Genomic DNA, 18,506 nt, shown 5'->3' with positions numbered 1-18,506 from the left:
TTTTACAATAATTTTACTGATAAATTGATGTAGTGAAGATTGCAACAGAATGACTGAGACAACACAAGGTAAGTATCAATCAGTTCAAGCAGTTTATGCTTTAGACCCCACGCATGGCCTTGTGTGTAAAAGCAAATTCCATGGTCCATATAGTATTTTTTGTTGTTTAAAATAGAGTCCAAAACAGGATGCAGGAGGGAACGCCTTCTTGACGCTCCCTCAGCAGCCTTCACGGCAGGTGTTTAATTGTCAGACGGCCCCTGAGAAGGTGGGAGTTTCTCTTGTTTCTTGGTGTTGAAGGGAGAGAAAAAATATCAGCACCCATCACCGGCAGACACCAGCGATCCGGAAGCTTTCTGAGGGTGAGCGATGTGACTTTAAAAAGAGACATGTCTTGTATCTGTGCGGTGATCTAAACGCGGACTGGTGCGGTTGAATGCGCAATCTGTGGCGCAATCGTTTTTTATCAAGTTACAGAGGCGGAGGAGGAGGAAGGTGGGCGCACAGACTGTCGCGAGGGCTGCAGTGAGCCGCCGATCACAGTCGCCGTATTTGTAAAGAGACGCACGTTGCCCTTCGGTTCTGAAAAATGCATTTTTTTTTAAATAATTGAGGGCTCCATTGTAAAATGCTCGCTCCCCGCAGCGTTGTGCTGCTTTGTTATTGGTTGGTCGGGTCGATGTCTTTGGCAACGTGTCAGGCTACTACACCCAAAACACAACATCTATTGTTCCTAATTGAGTATTTGTGTAGGAGTGATTGTGTGGGAGACCTTGATTGGGCAACCTTAACTCCCAGCTGTCGTAGTAGTAATAATAATAACAAGAATATTGCATATGGCGTCTTAGGGTTACAGCCATGCTGTGGCTATATTCTCTCTGCTGTTGCCTGTTGTTGTTGTTCTATTAGTCAAGTGGTATTGGATAAACTGGTATTTTGGCCAGTTGAATACTTATTTCTGCTGGATATTCAGCATGTTTTAACACTCCAATGATCTCTGTTGCTTCTGTCAATAATAAGTTCATAGTTGAAGTCATACTAACTACATTTCTTTTGACAGTAACTCATCATTCCGTTTTTTATATAAACACGTCTGATTTGTTTAAATGTTGTACATGGTAATCTTGTAATGTTTAGAACCAAGGCAGACTCCATATGCTATTAACATCTCCTGCCATTTTGCACCCGACTGTGATGAAGGGAAGTGGCCTTTAAAAGGTCAGATTTCTAATGGGTTTAGTTTGGACATTTTAGCGGATCATCCGTGCATTGCATTCAAACGCTTTTGGAAAAAACATTCCATGCATGTGGAAAAGGTTTGAAAGTTCCTCATTGCAATCTATTCCAGCTGACAATACAACTTTCTTCTTTTTAATCGGACCGGTGGTGAGTGTTTGATAACCCCGCCTAAGCCCCTCTATCATTTAACGTGTATGTATTTTATTATTTAAATTCACTCAGCTGTTTGTAGCTCACTTCTTTTGATTGTCTTGTTCAATCTAAGGCTCAATATTACTATTAGTCAAGTTGAATTAGCATAACAAAGTGTTATATTCAGAGTGTTTAATAATGAAAAGATTTTCAGTGCGCTATTACTTTAATGTAAGATCCAACAAGGATGAGTGCACACTAAGTATCTCAAGAATAGAGAGCAAATGAACGCTGGTCATCTTTGAGTATCAACCACTTATTTATATTTCAGGAGAAACTGAGCTGAGATTGATAAAAGGGGATTTCTGTAGAGATGGATATGGATTTTTAAGTACAACTGCTGAAGAGGCCGCTATGTGGCAAGTATGAGAGAATCATCCATTAAGCCTTTTTCTATGGATTTTCTTCATTTCAGTTTGTGTTTATTTCAGTCATAGTGTAATGTTAAAAAACTGAGTAGTTAACCCGCTTCAAATGTCGTTTCAAGCGTATTTAGATTTCTTTGGGTATTCCTTTTCAGATATGTTTAAGATGCTTACAAAGGGTAGAAATGTATCTGAGGCCATCTGTTACATGAGCATTGGCTGTACTTTCTTTTAGACGTGGGAGTAAGTTGCAGAGGAAATACAGACTCTTCTCCGGTCCGTCCAGCACACGTTGCGCTGAAGCCGTCACCGAGGTCAAGGACGGGGGGGGGCTCTAATGAGTAGGGCGGGCAGACGGCGCTCCCCTGGGGGGCTCGCCGAGTGCGTGCAGGCAGACAGGAAGCAGGTGTTTTGGTTCGTCGATTTGCGACCCGCGTGTGTGCAAGTCATCACTCCGTTCATGCAATGGCTCATTGGGGCCTCAGAAAGAGGCCCCTCGCTGATCTGTGCTTGTGTGATGGAGAGAAGGGGAGCGAGGAGATGAGATGCGTGGAGCCTCCTCCCGCTGCCAGCGGGCAGGTGGTGAGCAGATTGTGCGATTACCTCCGCCCACTCTTCCCCTCAGGCTGAGTTTGATGAGGGTTGTCTATCCACAACCTCCAACACCACCTGAAACCATCACAGCGGTCTAATTACAGATCACGGCCCTGGTCAATCCTGGTGCGATAAACCAGGATTCCTCGAGTTAAGACGGGTTTACGTTATCTTCTCTACCTATTGTTGCCTCTCCCATGCCTCCCACCATACTGCAAGTGAGAGGTAACGGATCTGCTTCCACAACGTGTCATCTCGTCTCATGGCTCATGTTTAATTGGCTCCTTCACAGCTCATTAGAGAGGGATTGTTTTTGACAGAACACCTTTTAACCAGCAGGATTTCCATAATCAGCCAGCTCAGATTTTAAGATTAACATGCACAGCACGGCTTAAAAACACCTCGTGAATGTTGTACGGGCTCCGAGGCCTTTTCGAGAGGAAGCGGTTGATATGCGCGTAGCGTGGTAAGAGAAAACGCCACGTTTAACATGCACACAGGACGGAGGAGAACAACAGCTCTGATATTACTCTTTTATTTATGGTGATTGCAAGTGTTCCTCTGGGTTGTGGTCTTTATCTCACAGCCGCTGACAGTTGATACGGAGAGCAGAGGTTTGGAAGTCAACACGAGTTCACATTTTTATTCATGGTTCATCACTCCCTCTGGCAGGCAATGAATCCTGGCCTGACTGAATGTTTGATGATGAGAGGAAAAGCTCTTCTGGGCGGCTGTCCACCAAATGGTTTATGTTGTTCATCAGGTTGTGGCGCAGCTGGGAAGAGGACGCGCCCCCCCCCCCCCCCCCCAGTACCGAGCTCTTTGGATGTAACCCTGTTTCATTTGTTCGTGGCGCCGTAGATTCTGCTTCTGATGGCATGACAGCGCACTTGTTGAGGGGGTCGGGTAAAGTGATATAAAAGACAGCCCTCGCTGTGTTAAACCATGAAGGTGAACGCCAGTTGGTTAAGACGAGTTATATATCGCTTGACATGATTTTTTTTTTAAACTTTTTAAAAAATATATTCCTGACGTCCGGCATTTTTCTTCAGCACAGGTTACTAATTTAAATGACACGGTTTAAAAAAAACTCTTGCATTGAGATTGGCAAAAGATCCATGGCGCCAAGATACTGATAATAATGACTTTCCCTCCAGCATCTACATTCAGTTTCCCATTTTCTGGTTTCAGTTCAATGTCTTATGAACCACTGGATGGATGTTCAACATATTTTGAGCTGGTGAAAAGTAGTTTCAGTTTGTGACAAATAACACGGCTATAGAAGAAGCTGGTTTCATGAAAATGTTAACCGCAGTTGATGAAATGTTTCCAGATGGAATTAGGGTCCATCGCTAGATATCGACCTTCTGACTTACAGTGAAATAGCTTTTTCTTCTGTCACGTCAATGATGATATCTGATTTCTCTCTCTTACACACACACACACAACTACAGATACCTCAGATGTTCTTTTCTGGTGCAATGAGCTAACCTGAGCCAGCTTTTTCTTCTCTTTTTCTGCTTCGCTGACTGAAAATGGGGTCTTTTGTCATCAGCTTGCTGTTCCTGTACTGACTAACGGTCTAACCGAGCAGAGAGGAGAGATCTCACGCGTGCTGCCCACCAAACCGAACATCAGTTTATAGTCTGCTGCGACGGCACGGAAACTCAGGGGACGACAAGGAGAGATTCAGTGAGCCGGAGACCCAATGAATACGGTGGGATGGATGTGACCATGTTGGAGGGGTTTATATGCGACGTGCGAGACCGGGAAAAAAAAAAGTCCACCTAGTCTTGTTGTTGTTGAACTGCAGAGTCATGCCGTGACGTTTGTCTGAATGTTGTGTGAAACACACACACACACACACACACACACACACACACACACACACACAGCCAGTCTGTATCCCTCAGCATCCCGCTGTGGAGGTGGAGAGGAAGAGTTTAAGTGTTCGCATCGGTGCTGAGCTCAAAGTGAACGACCCGTCTGATGCAGGAAGAAGAACAACGATGAGACGATAAAGGTCTGTTTACTCATCGCATGTCAAGTTCAGGGAGGGCTTGAGTTCACAGATAGCTGGTTGTCTTTTCTTCCAAATAAGACCTACATTTCCTTTTAATCCAGCTGTTCAGTTCACACAGCTCCTATTTGATTTGTTTTGTTGCCATTAACCGTCAGAGTGCTATAAAAACCTGCAGAGCCGTTTACTTTTCCCCTTCGGCTTATTTTTTACGTGACGATTGAATCAAATTAAAGAAGGTAAATGCTACAAACAGTATCACCACAGTGTTAGCACTTTTATTATGAATAATCATTTGAGTTCATCCATCAGCTTGTATGACAATGCAAAACAAAACTCCTCTTAAAATGACTGTAATAGATACAAATGATCCAATGAATCATTTCATGTCATTTTTTCTCAGAAAACAATATTCTCTCTGATCACACTGTAAGCCTTTGGTGGTTATTAATTGTGTGTGTGTGTGTGTGTGTGTGTGTGTGTGTGTGTACACTATAGCTCTGCTTTGTGGTCTCTATGGGGAGCCTTAGATGCTGACAGCATCTCAATATTGACTCCAGGCTTTATGGCTTCAAAACTGAAAGTAAAAGACACTGCGACAGTGATAAAAGGGCACCAGGATTTACTTAAAGCAAATAAGACCTCTGTGCCCGTGTGGTGTCCCGGCAACACGGTCATTGATCCGCTCAAACCCCCCCCCCCACCCCCCCCCCCCACACACACACCAGACATCCTCATGTGTGTTCAATAAGTGCTGCTTGGTCCATTCCTCACAACTTCTCAGGAAGTGACATCATTGATCGCAGCGATCAATCACACCGTTGGTTGGGATCAGAAATGTGTGCCTGTTTGCAGGCGTTTAGCTTCCGCCTTTTTTTCTTCTCACGTTACCTCACATCTCTGGTCAGAGTTGGACAGCGGAGGGCCGTGATGCAGAACTCGACATTTGTTTACTCCTGCCGCAGCCGCCGCCCAAAACATCTCGTGGAACCTGGCTGCTTCTCCGGTGAAACCTGATGACTGATGACATTTCGCTCGCTGTATTGATGCAACGCTTTGTCAGCACTCTGCTGCCGCTCCATTTCCTCGGACCGTTTATCCGGTGAGGAGTGTACACAAGCTGAGCAGCTGGGGTCCTGGAGTGTATTGATCCAATGTGTGCTGCTACGGGACAGATGGTCCAGTCCTTCGTTCTGTGGTCATGGCAGTGAATGGTTGTATTCCCGGCCTCTGCAGACGAGGGGATTCACAGAAAGGGCCAATCCTTAACAAGCTGTTTAAAATCTCTAGAGTAAACACGTTTAAGCTTTTATTCTTGTACTGTTTAGTTCAAACAACAGAAATATGGTTGAATGGGCATCTTTCATCCACATCTTATGTTTTTATTTACAGGTCATATGGTGTGATTCAATCATCTTGTCACTTCAACAGACACGGCAGTCAATAGCTGGGAAGAGAATAATAGTTATTAGACTGATCCTTGCCAATCATTTCAATAATAATCAATGCTGCACTTCGAGTGAGTGGCAGGTAGTTTTCTCAGAAGAAATAGTGAAGCAATTGTTTGTTAAAGGTGCATTAAGCAGGCTTAATATAGCATTGGATAGCTTTTAAATGTGTGAAGAGGATGGAGAGTACAGTGTACAGAGAAGTGACTCTCCTTCATTAAGCTTCTCCTTCCCTAAGCTTCCCTCTTTGTTCACACAGGATGGCAAAAATTAAACGAGAATGTCACATTAACCCTCTCAATGATTCATCTTTCTGACTCTTCTCTAATGCAAAGCAGGAATGGCTTAGCATGTAAACAACCTGCTAAACAGTATTATAAATAAACTAGCTTTTAGCATTATCTAAAGAAAAGTGTTAACTGCCGCTATTAAGGAAAATCACTTTTACATCATTGTACTGTTACAGAGTGTATTAATGATCAGTTAACCCGAAGTGATCACACTTAATCACTGTGTCTAAAACCTCCGCGAGCTTCAACGGGGTCACATGACGTTAAGTCTAAAAGCTTGGCTAATGGTCAAATTCTCTGTATCTTTTTCTTTTCCTTCAGGTAATAATCCAGCGTTGATGGCGCAGTTGCAGCTGCTAGTGACCAGAGCGCCCTCTGCGGAGGGCGCGGCTGCAGAGCCGGACGCTCTGAGCTTCCTGGATTCTTTCGGGGACGAAAACGGCACCGCGGAGAGATGCTACCGGTCGCACTCCCGCAGCAGCGTCCTCCAGGGTCTGCCGTTTGGAGGCGTGCCCACGGTCCTCGCCATCAACGTCGTGCTCTGGATGGTACTGACCTGCACCCGTCCGCCACCACCCATTATGTGCCAGCGCTTAACGTATTCAGGCAGGCGTGATGTTTCAGATTCCCCCCCCCCCCCCCACATATTATAATACAGTGATTACAAACATAAATGCCTCGTCTAGCTTGATCCCTATCACTCTGTCTGCCACCTCCCCATTTTAATTGCCCCACTTTAACGCCGCCTCGTTGTCAAGACAACACGCAGGGTCGACCGCCGTCTCCTGCTGATGAGCATGAGTCAAAGCGTGCTCCCCCCCCCCCCCCCCCCCAGGTGATGGGAGCACGCCTCTGCATCAATTCCATCATCATACAGAATAATAATTGTATCATCTGTGGGACTTAAGCAGAGCGTTAAGACCGGAAACAACAGGACGGAGACAGCGAGATAACGGAGGGCTTCTTATTCAAAGAAGGAGTTTTGACCCTGACGGTGGATGTGAACACGCGCTGATTGGTCAGCTACAGGCTGCCTTTATTTTCTAAGCGTAGCACTGTAACACCAAAGACTTTTCTTTTTTTTCCCTATTAGCATTGCTGTTATCCTTGTCCAGTAAAACCAAATCCCTTCTAAACCCAAATTTACAGTTTAATCCTGTGATTTCCATTTGTCAACATCCATCCTTTATCGCTCAATAATGCTCTTAGGTTTAACAAGAGCTGTTAAGCATGAATTCCGTATTGTGTACTCTATCATTGAACAGGTTTTTGTTTGTTTGCTTCATTGTGTGGCTTCCTTTTGCCTTTTCATTTGTGGCAGAAAAATTGGCTTTTCATATTAATTCTTGCTTTTGACCGCACTCCCTTTTAGTGTTTGTGTGTGCATGCTGACCTGTCCCTGGTTGTTTCCAAGACAACCGCGTACCACTCCAAAGAAAGACGAGGGCTCATTATTGCTGCTGCTTTTTGAACCCGTCTATTATATGGAGCCTCCTTATTGACATAAAACGACAGACAGGCCACGGCCTTCGAATCAGGCAGTATGGAAAGTCTTTGGATGAGCTGTTGAGTGTGTGTGTGTGTGTGTGTCTGTTTGTGCGATCGTGTAATTCCGATTCTCGGCAGCTTCATGCACTCATGTTGTGGCTCTGTGTTCTAGTTCCTGCTGCTGGTCTTCTCGTGTCTGAGGAAGGCTGCATGGGACTATGGTCGCCTAGCTCTGCTGATGGAGAACGACAGGTGAATCCGTCACGCACAAAAGCCGATAAGCCTCTGGTTTGTAAGGCCATGGCAACGGTTAAGAGATTTTCAGTGGAACCTCTCCTGAGTCCTGACCACGAGGCCTCCAGCTCCCTCTGCTGAGGAGTAACGGTACTGCGTAGGAGGCCCAGTGCCGCAAAGCGCTGCTCAGCTTTTGCTGCTGGTTTTTTGCTGTCGTTGGAGTGATGAATGTTAATGTATTTCTTATTAAAAGTGAATATATGGGTTGTCACAGATTAGACATGCACATTTAACGTATATATAGATATAAAGATAAAAGGATGTATGGACTAATCACCCATTTAAGTTTGGGGATACAACTAATAATTATTTTTTTGTATTAAATACAATTTAAAAAAATAATCAAATTAATGCCTGTTTTGTCCCAATAGACTTTCTTAAATCATCCTAATGTTTCATTTAAACCAATATAAAATAAAGAAAAGCAGCAACTTCTCTTATTTAAAGACTTAATATTTGGCTATTTCACCTTGAAAAGCCTAAAGGACAAGACTTTAAGGCTGGCGTTTTTTTGTGGGGTTTTTTTTGTGTTAAGCCATCTCTCAGCTCAACTTTTTTACCCTGCCTGCAATACTCGTATCCCGTGGTTTCTGGTTATAGTTAAACTGTTTAAAAAAAAAAAACTTTTTAACAATTTTGTACTACAAACAGACATTGACTACTACATTGAATACCTGTTAAACTGTGTTATTGTTCACTGTTGTTTTTCACTTTTACAATACAACATCACCAGGCTTATAATTAGTAAACCATTAATCATAATATCAATGAGCTTCCAGCAGTCTGCGGGAGTCTTCTGCTTGACCTAAAGTCGCCTCTTCGGCGGCGTACGGGCTCGCTTACCTCCGCCTGAGCGGCTTCACGGCGCCCGAAGGCGAGCAGCATCGGTCTGCTCTGATTAAATTATGCTGCCTAATTTGACACAATGTTGAACTGTCAGTGGTACGGCTCAGAAAGCAATATCCACAAATGCAATCATCACACTAGCTTTATTAGATCCAACCACACTGAACGTGTTTGGTGTGATCTTTCTGTGTAGAGTTTTATGTCCTCACTGCTACTTCACCGACCCGCTCCGTGTGGGATGCACTGATAACAATCGTGTCAAATGTCGTCTTTTCAGTCTCACCTCCCTGTTTTATGGAGAACCAAATGAGAAAGAGAAGTCTCCGTCAGAGTCCAGCCCCTCCGACTCTGAGACCAAGGACATGGTGAGTTTGGTTTTATTTGGCTTGGAGTTTCTTACAGGCTCATAAAAGCAACAAGGAACCCCTTAATGGCATTTTCAGATCATTTAAAAGTACACTTAATTCTAAACAGACAAAACAAATCACATTTCACGTATCCTAAAGCTCATCCGTACCTCATGAAATATTTGTGTATTCCATCTAATGAAAGTAATTAGTGCACAGAAGGTAAAACAGTGGGCGTAGTGGGAAATGCAGAAACAGTTTTAAGAAGCACATCAACAACAACACAGCTGATGATAAACCACCAGCCGGTATTCCCGATCCTCTTCTCGTTTATTTACATGAACTATATCATTGCCACCGTTCATTTAGAAATGATGTGTTGATGTCGAACAATGCACACCGCACCGTGTGACTCCATCACACCTGTGTGACTGAGGCCCCTCCCTGCGTGTGCGGACGGGTGAAAGACAAAGAGTCAGACGGGAGTCATCGCCCTCAAAGCTGAGGCTGCAGTAAAGCGGTCACCGCTGCAGGCTAGACCTATTAAATCCCCCCCCCCCCCCTCCCCCTCGGTGTGCAGAGCTTGTTGCTGTGCAAATAGTACATGAAGCGAGCAGATGGTGGTGTGCACAAAGTTGTGCATACGTGTCGTCTCTTATCTTTAAGAACTAATCCATGGGATGTTTTTACCATGCTTCTCTCTCTCTCTCTCTTTCTCCAGGGCTTCTGCTCATGGCTCTCGTACCTTTACCACATGAAGTAAGTTTTTACCCTTCCCTCCTGTTGTTGGTCCTCTGTCTTCAAAGATGGATGTCTCCAGCATAACGTAAAGCCTCCTGTAATGTGTCACTTAGCAACAAAAACAAACGACTCTGGGCTCTCGTGACCGCGTTGGCTATTTGCTCTCGCTGCAGTCTGACTACACAAATATGATTTCCATCGTATTATGGTGGAGTTCTGGGTGTTTTCTGTTTTTTGGCTCCTGTGCCAGCGGCTCGCCGTAGGAATATGCAAACCCACCCTGAGAGTTCGCAGTGTGTGGGCCGCCACGTGACCGGCATGCCCCGCTTTTTTTTTCTTCAATTTTTATTCCATGCTTTTCTTATAGTTCTATTTTTGTGCCTCTTCTGAACCTCCCTGGCAACCACAGCTTCTGGCACCAAAGCGGAGCCACAATCTTACTTATGATTGCTTGCATTCACAGGCCAGGAACGCACTGTGCGTCTGTGTGTCCCATCCATGTGTGTGTGTGTGTGGAAATAGAATAATCTCTCTTTTTGGCTTAGGGGTCTGTTGAATATTTCACCCTGGGGTTCTGATAGTTTCCCGTCTCTCTGTCTCCGCAGGGATGAGGAGATCCGTAGCAAATGCGGCATCGACGCCGTTACGTACCTGTCTTTCCAGCGCCACATCATCCTGCTCATGACCGTGGTTTGCCTGCTCTCTCTGGCCATCATACTGCCGGTCAACTTTTCTGGGAACCTCCTGGGTATGATTTTCTTTCAATTATGGTCCGGCAGACTATATGAAAAGCCAAAAGGTTATCCTTAACCTCACGAGAGTCACACGAGGCATCTCGCTGGGAGGCCAGGCCACACAGGCAATCACAAGCGTCTGCTTCTCCGAAGGATGTATAGGTTAAATGCACTGAACGTTTGGCTTAGAAATAATCTGTGGTAAAGCTGAGTTTATAAAAAAAAAGAATCTTGCATGTATGAAATTAGATCAAAGCTGAAATCAACTAAAAAAAAAAAAGTTTTAAAATGAACCACAAAACCAGATAATGAGGTGAAACTACCAGACACAAAAGATTGCTTTCATTAAACGGGAGTTTATGGCGCGGAACCCAGGATTATACAAATAGAAAGTGCTAAATTTCCTCTGAAGAAACACACATAGGTGTGAGGGGTTGGATTGTGCAGAAAGTTTGCCGCTAAATAACAGCAAAAAGGCCTTTTTTTGGCAGTTGTGTGCTTACTTTGTAGGAAGTGTTGAGTAATCGTTTCCATAACAGCACCAGGGCTGGTTTGTTATGTTTTTTTTGTTTTTTTTTACTACTGCTGGCTATCATCTGATGAACCAGTGTGTCATTGTGACCATTAAATAAACCAACACCCTATGTCACGCTGCCATGGTAACAGCAGACAAAGAGGGCCGGAACTAAACCTCAAGAGTTGGGCCTGACTGCACTGATTGAATTTAGTGTGAAATGTCATTGAGATGAGAACGATGTCATTAAAAAAAAGGAGCGGTTTCCAGTCATTAGAACATTAAAACGTCTCTCCGTCATGTTTCATTATTGCTACAGGAGACAGTCCTGAAAACTTTGGGAGAACAACACTGGCTAATGTTAGTGCAAAGTAAGTCGAGCATTTTATGAATGACATCAAATCTCATGAAATAGGGCAGAACCGTATCTAAATCTGTTTAAACCCTTTTTGTGTCCCACAGGGACGGCTTTCTGTGGCTCCACAGTGTCTTGGCTCTGGTCTACTTCATCATCACGTCGCTGTGCATGGCTCACCACCTGGTACGGCTGGAGTACCAAGAAGACGAGAAGGTCCGACACTGTTTAAACATTTAGGCCCAGGCCTATTTTTCTACTGCAATATATTTAAAAAAAAAATATTTGTCGTATCAAGTTAAATTCTCTATTGTTTTAGCATGCTAATTGGGGCTAAACACAGGGTCACCAAAGCACAATTCATCCCGATGGGAATACGTGTTTCAAACATCATGCACCATGCATCAAGTTGTAGGGAAGGAAAGTATTATTCAGTTGATTGTAAGTACTTCTCATGGTGATTACATGATGTGTTTCAGGTAGCCAGGACACTAATGATTACCTCCATACCGAGAGAGATCTCTGACCCCGGACTCATCACCAAACACTTCCAGTACACCTGTTCTTTTGTGGTTTTCACTGTTCAGTTAAATCCTTTTTGCATTTTGTTTAATTAACGTAGAACATCATTGCCTTGATTTTGATTAACTCCTCTCGCTCCCATCAACCAGTGAGGCCTACCCCAGCTGTACTGTCACGGATATCCGATTCTGCTTCGATGTCCACAAGCTGATGAGGCTGGACGCAGAAAGGTAGAGTTGCTGCATTAAGCTGGACCGACACAACTCGGGCTCAGCGTCACACTCGTGTCTGAGGATGCTGTGTTTTTCAGACGCAAGGCAATGAAAGGCCGGCTGTATTTCGCCGCAAAGGCCCAAAAGGAGGGGAAGATCATGATCAAGACCCATCCATGTGCTCAGATATTCTGCTGCGACGCGTGTGGCTTTGAAAAGGTACTCTTTTTTTTTTTTTTGTCCAGTGTTTATAGTGCGCGTCCAGTAGACGTGCGGCTCACTGGTGCTGCACAGAAAGTATGTTACCACAGGATGGCGCTGCAATCCAGAAATAAGAACATGCACCCACACAACATCTCCTGCCACTTTTGAACCCGACGCTCTTCCTGAGGATGAAAGCTTCACTCTCATCGGCAGGTGGACGCGGAACAGTACTACAGCGAGTTGGAGGAGAAGCGCACGGACGAGTTCAATGCCGAGAAGAACCGCATCACCATGAAGAGGCTCGGCATTGCCTTCGTGACCTTTCGCGACGACCGGATGACGGCTGTGTGAGTAAACGCCGGCCCGGGGGAGTGGGGGCGGGGGGGGGGTCTGTGTTCCTCTCGTCCCGCGAACCCGCGTGAATACTTTTTGTGCATCTTGTTTTTGTTTTTTTTTCCCGTCCCGCAGCATTGTGAAGGACTACGGCTGCGTGCGCTGCCGTCGCAGACCCCAGCAGTCCAGCATCACCACGGTGGTGCACTCGCAACGATGGGAGGTCGACTACGCACCTGCTCCCAGTGACATCATATGGTCGGTACTGGCTTTACCGGAACTCGCATAGTTTGCTGTAGTTTCCTAAATAACTTTGTTTTCCTTTGTCATTCCTTTGCACACTGAGACCGCTACTTTTCTAGCGAGCGATAAATCCACCCCTCTGTTGTATACTCATATTTTGTGCATGGTTGCAGGTATCCCAGCATGCATTGGTACAGTGACAAACAAGCATTCAGAGTCACGATCAAACCCAAAGTACAAGCAATTTAATGACCACACTCGCATGTCTCTCTGGTCTGAGGGAGGAAACTGGAGCAAACGCATATAAACACATATTTTGCGTATAATATCCACTTTTACATGTCTTACGTATCATTTAAACACATTCCCCCCTAATTAAAATGTTTTGGTGTATTTTGAAACCCTCTGGATTGTGTCTGGACTTTAAACCAGTGCTTTGAGGACTGTCATTTTATAATCCAACATTAGCTTGTGATGACAGACCTTTAGTTGTTTTATTTAGACAAATGGAAAACAAATCAGAATATCTACTTCACAATAATATTCCTACATCTTTTCCCATTGAGCACGGTGCTGTTCTTTCTACATTACCAAATAATTAAATGAAGTTTCATCGGAAATTGGTTTTCTTCTTTGCAGCCCTTCACTCAAAAAAAACCCCAATTCTAGGCCGACTCCCTTTCCACGATTGCAGTAGCCAGGCATGTTTCTGATCTTGGGAAAGAGACGAATGCAGCCGTCACAGTGAGATTATGTAACGATGCATACTGTATGTACGGGGGGCATCAACCAAAGACATGGTGCCGCTCGCTGCTCGTGCCCGGTTGGCTACGGTGTTTCCTGCACTAACTGGACAACTGGAGGAGGCCGAGGGGTCGAGCAGGTTCTTCTGTTCCTTCGTCATAACCGAGCGTTGAATTGTGCTGCTCCCCCCCCCCGTCACCAGGGAAAACCTGTCGGTGTGCGGGTCTCGCTGGTGGCTCCGGTGTGTCCTCCTCAACATCCTCCTCTTCCTGCTGCTCTTCTTCCTCACCACTCCCGCCATCATCGTCAACACGATGGACAAGTTCAACGTCACGCGGCCCGTGGACAGTCTGCAGGTCGGTGCCGGGGACGGCGGCGCTCGGTCTGAACTCTCTGTTGTCTTGATTAATGAGTGATTGATCTGTTCGATCCAGAGCCCGATCATTACCCAGTTCTTCCCGACCCTTCTGCTGTGGGCGTTTTCGGTACTCCTGCCCTTCATCGTCTACTACTCCGCCTTCTTTGAGTCCCACTGGACCAGGTACTCTGCAGCATCTCTCTCTCTCTCTCCTCTGAAATGGAAATGCCCGTTCCTTCGCTCCTTCAAGCAGACCCTTCACGTGTAGCCGCCTGCCTTCCTCTCAACTCTCAGCATTTCTCTGTCTCCCATCTCTATTATTTATTTATTTCTCTTTTGTCACCCTGTTGCTCTTTTAATTCCCTCCCTCCTCCTCCTCCTCCTCCTCCTCCTCTCGGTCTCCCTCCCTGCACTGATATTCTAGGCAGGTTGTCATAGAGATCTCCACGGGGAGGATAATCATATGCACAGTAGTCCCCCATGCACAGGGGGAAAGGCACATGGTGACTAGCAGGAGGCGGGGGCAGAACTACTGTGCATTAGGAGAGGACCTCAGGCAGCACCAATGAGCTCCCTTTCTTTACATCACCACCCCCACAAACGTGTTGTGCAGGCGTGATGTGCCAACGGGCGAATGCAAATGAACGTTTTGCCTGGAGTGAAAAGCGCTCCTTTACATTTAGAGCCAGCTGACTTTACATTTCATTATTTCCCATTTTGAGTGTGCCATGTGGAAGGGAACTGCCTTGATATGTTTTGTTTAACTAAACAACGACCTTCCTACAATCCCTTGTCGTTCATTTAATGTCTCAGATCGGGCGAGAACCAAGTAACGATGCACAAGTGTTTTTTCCTGCTGGTCTTCATGGTCATCATCCTGCCCTCGCTTGGTCTGTCCAGGTACACATTCAGCACACCCACAGCCGCCAAAGAAACCGATCACTTCCATTTGTCTGCCCATTTTCACGGATTTCTTCTGATATTTTGTTGTTGTCTATAGTCTGGACCTGTTCTTCACGTGGCTCTTTGATGTCAACTTCTTGAATGAAAAGGAGGTCAAATTCCAGTAAGAACTTAAAAAAAATAAAAATAAATTATAAACTCGAGACAAAAACATTTCAGTCGCAGGCAAACCCTTTTTTTCCTTTCTTTTTTCTCTGTGCAGGTGCGTTTTTCTTCCCGACAACGGTGCATTCTTTGTGAACTACGTGATCACGTCGAGTCTGATCGGCACGTCCATGGAGCTGCTTCGCATCCCGGCGCTGACCGTGTATGCCCTCCGCCTTTGCTTCGCCAAGTCCCAGGCGGAGCGGATCCACGTCAAACGGGTCCGCGGAGCCTCATCTCTTCACTCTTCACTCTTCTTCCCCCATTCGATTTCTGTTCTGTGTGATTTAATGTACTGTGTGCTTGTGCGTGCAGAGCCAGGCTTACGAGTTCCAGTTCGGTCTGGAGTACGCCTGGACCATGTGCATCTTTGCGGTCAGCATGACCTACAGCATCACGTGTCCCATCATCACGCCCTTCGGTGAGCCGGACGCACGGACAAAAATCCACCTTCTGTCTTTCCCGCGCATGTGTCCACTCCACTGCACTCGTGCTGTAACCTCGCTCTGCGCCACTGCCCGCCCCGACCGATGCAGACGGTGTGTGAACTTGCTGCCGTAGTCCCAGACACCGCGAGTTGCGAGCCAGACGCCCACTCGGCTCCTGTCGCTGCGACTGCAGTCAAAAAACTAGCGCGAACAGGCCCATATCGCACAGGCTAACCTTCTGCTCTGTGCATTTTTTCACATTGCACTCAACTTTGCGTTGAATACTCTGTGTTTCCTTTGCCCCCCCCCCCTGCAGGTCTGCTCTATGTGATCCTGAAGCACATGGTCGACCGATACAACATCTACTATGCGTACGTTCCCACTAAGCTCAGCCAGCGGATCCACAAAGCGGCCATCAGCCAGGTCATCCTGGCCCCCATCCTGTGCATCTTCTGGCTGCTCTTCTTCTCAATGCTCAGATTAGGTACTTTTTCAATCCCACTCGTATCCCGTGACGGCGTCTGTAACCGTCATTTCTTGGTTAGCGCGCAATGTGGCATCAGGAAGTTGTCATTTATTGCGCCTTACTGTCACAGGTCCAGTGCATCCCATCACCCTCTTCACCTTAGTGTCCCTGCTCTCCTGCATAGCGTTTTCCCTGTTTCGCTTGTGCCTGAGGAAGCAGCCGGACAAGTCAACCAGCTACCAGGTCGGCGCCGCCATAACCCGCACAGACCAAGTCCAGCTTCGGGTGCGCTAACACTGAACAAATGATGTGTTTTTTCTTTGCTTCAGATGAGTGATCAGCCAGCCGAGGGGACGTTCACCGACGCAGACAGGACTACTGTAACATCCACCACTGCCTCCAGTGTACAGAGTCTCATATTCCTCCTCATGGTTTGACAGTACAGCAAAAATACCTTCTCCTAGGAGTCCTTTTCTGATTTTAATAGCGTCAAAGACTAAACAGATGATCTGCATTTATTGCCGAGTTAAAAACAGGTTCTATGTATCCACAACTGCATTTAAGATAATTGACATTTACTTTTTAAAGACTAGATCCAAGATACACACAGACTTAAAAATGTGTTAGGATCTCAAGTTGGTGAATGAGTTAAGTGTAGGTCAGGTAAACAAACCCGGAGACAAGGCATAAATCACACTCTCATCGAAATGAGTGACTTACTGTGTGACGCCATCATTAACCGCACTTTGACCGTCCTCCCTCAGCTGTTTGTGGCCTCGGTGCTGCTGGAGCCGGAGCTGGCTCTGACTCCCATGCCGTCGCCGGCCCACCACACCTACGGCGCCATGGCCAGATCCCAGAGCTTGAGCCACGGCGCGCCGGAGGAGGAGGAGGAAGGCGGCGAGTGTGAGGGGGGGGGGGCGCGCCCAGACCCGCGAGACTGAACTCCAAGACCCCGCCGACCTCTACTGCTCCAGCCCGCTCATGGACAGCCCCGTGGGCTTCCAGTAACACCAACAAAAAACAACAACCACAAAGCTGATTCCACACGCCGCTCACCCCCCCCCCGGGGGGGAGGGGAGGGGAGGGGGGGCACAGATTGCTAAACGCTGCAATGCTGCATTTTCGCTTTTCGACCTCAGACCCTGAGACCAGAGCTGGCTTGATGAAGAACCTGAAGATGAAAGAATGCACTATTTATACCTAGACAGCGACCTACTAAAACATTAAAAAAAAATAATAATAATAAATCACGGACGATGCCTCCCTTGATGTACAGATTATTTCAGTTAAACTACGGGATGCTGCTGTCTCCACACCGGGCCGCTTGGCAATGGGCGGAGGGGAAAGTTCCCGCCATGGTGGGTGGTGTGAGCCGAGCGACAGAGGGGTGATATCTGGTTCCTCGGACGCAGCGCTCGGGGAGGCTGAAGGAGGGGGGGGGGGGGGGGGGGGGCGGCGGGGGGCGGCTTGTCGGGAAGCCATCTGCAGCGAGACAGCAGACAGACGGAGGGCCGAATGGAACTCGGACATGTGCTGTATTGAATGTCGGCGCAAGCCGCCCGGGGGCCGTGTACCTGAAGCTCGTTGTAACTATTGGAGGTCGCTATTTTTGCTACAGTACTTTCCGTGTCATTAATATTGTGCGTTGTGTCGGACTACTGGAGGTTGTTCTAGGATTTTGCAGCTGTCCTGTCTTAGTAACGTATCCCCTTATTACGCTGTTTTGATTGACTCTGACTCAGTTTGTGTGATCCAACAAAATGTTATCAATTCTTCATTTTACAAAAGGTATAGTTCAACATTTCGGATATGCTGGTTCACTTTCTTGCCGAGATTTAGATGAGGCGATGGATACCATTTTCACATGTGTGTGTGGTATTAATCTTCTTATCTAATTCTTGGCCTTAACCGAAAAAGGTTTCTATCCCAAATTGACTTCTTTTCAAAAACTCTAGTTAGAATTCATTCTTTAAATTTGACATTTGACATTTTTGCATGCATGTTGAAAAAGTAACATGTATAAATAAGGTATGTACTCCTATTCTGAACCAGAGATTTCCATGTGTTCCTCCCATTGTCGGGCGTGTGTGTTTCCAATTTCTGTTTCCCTGTGGAGGGGTGAACGGTTTTTCTTCTCCTGAATCAACACTGATTATTATAGTTTGATATTCGTGTCTCTTGCTGTGCCTTGAACAAACACTCCCTTTCGTGTGACAATCCAGCACGGCCTGAAATATGCTGCATGGACTGAAAACTAAAGGCCGGAGAAACATCTTAAGAAATAAAAAAATAAAAACACAACAACAAACACAAAACAAGCCACAGTGTTAAAGAGCCAGTGGGACGTTAATCATGTTAGTCCTCAGATAAGCAGTTACTTCTCTGGAGCTTTCAACTCTATCACATGGTCTTGAGTTTT

At 46.0% G+C, this 18,506-nt stretch overlaps 1 protein-coding gene across 1 annotated transcript; it reads left to right on the top strand.

Annotated features, from left to right (window-relative positions):
• Positions 1-231: 231 nt before the first annotated feature.
• tmem63c (transmembrane protein 63C) lies at positions 232-17,523 on the top strand. The gene is made up of 23 exons (XM_062557441.1): positions 232-362; positions 6,470-6,696; positions 7,809-7,888; positions 9,054-9,141; positions 9,845-9,882; positions 10,470-10,612; positions 11,432-11,483; positions 11,575-11,683; positions 11,947-12,020; positions 12,139-12,219; positions 12,300-12,420; positions 12,619-12,752; positions 12,874-12,996; positions 13,928-14,081; positions 14,160-14,266; positions 14,897-14,983; positions 15,084-15,149; positions 15,249-15,411; positions 15,506-15,611; positions 15,935-16,102; positions 16,215-16,327; positions 16,414-16,488; positions 16,849-17,523. Exons 2-23 carry the CDS (start codon positions 6,487-6,489, stop codon positions 17,026-17,028), a joined length of 2,472 nt encoding a protein of 823 aa, XP_062413425.1. The 5' UTR covers positions 232-362; positions 6,470-6,486; the 3' UTR covers positions 17,029-17,523.
• Positions 17,524-18,506: the final 983 nt, after the last annotated feature.

The sequence above is a fragment of the Pungitius pungitius genome, chromosome 14 (genome assembly GCF_949316345.1).
Source record: "Pungitius pungitius chromosome 14, fPunPun2.1, whole genome shotgun sequence".
NCBI lineage: Eukaryota > Metazoa > Chordata > Actinopteri > Perciformes > Gasterosteidae > Pungitius > Pungitius pungitius.
This window is presented reverse-complemented; position numbering and strand designations above follow the sequence as displayed.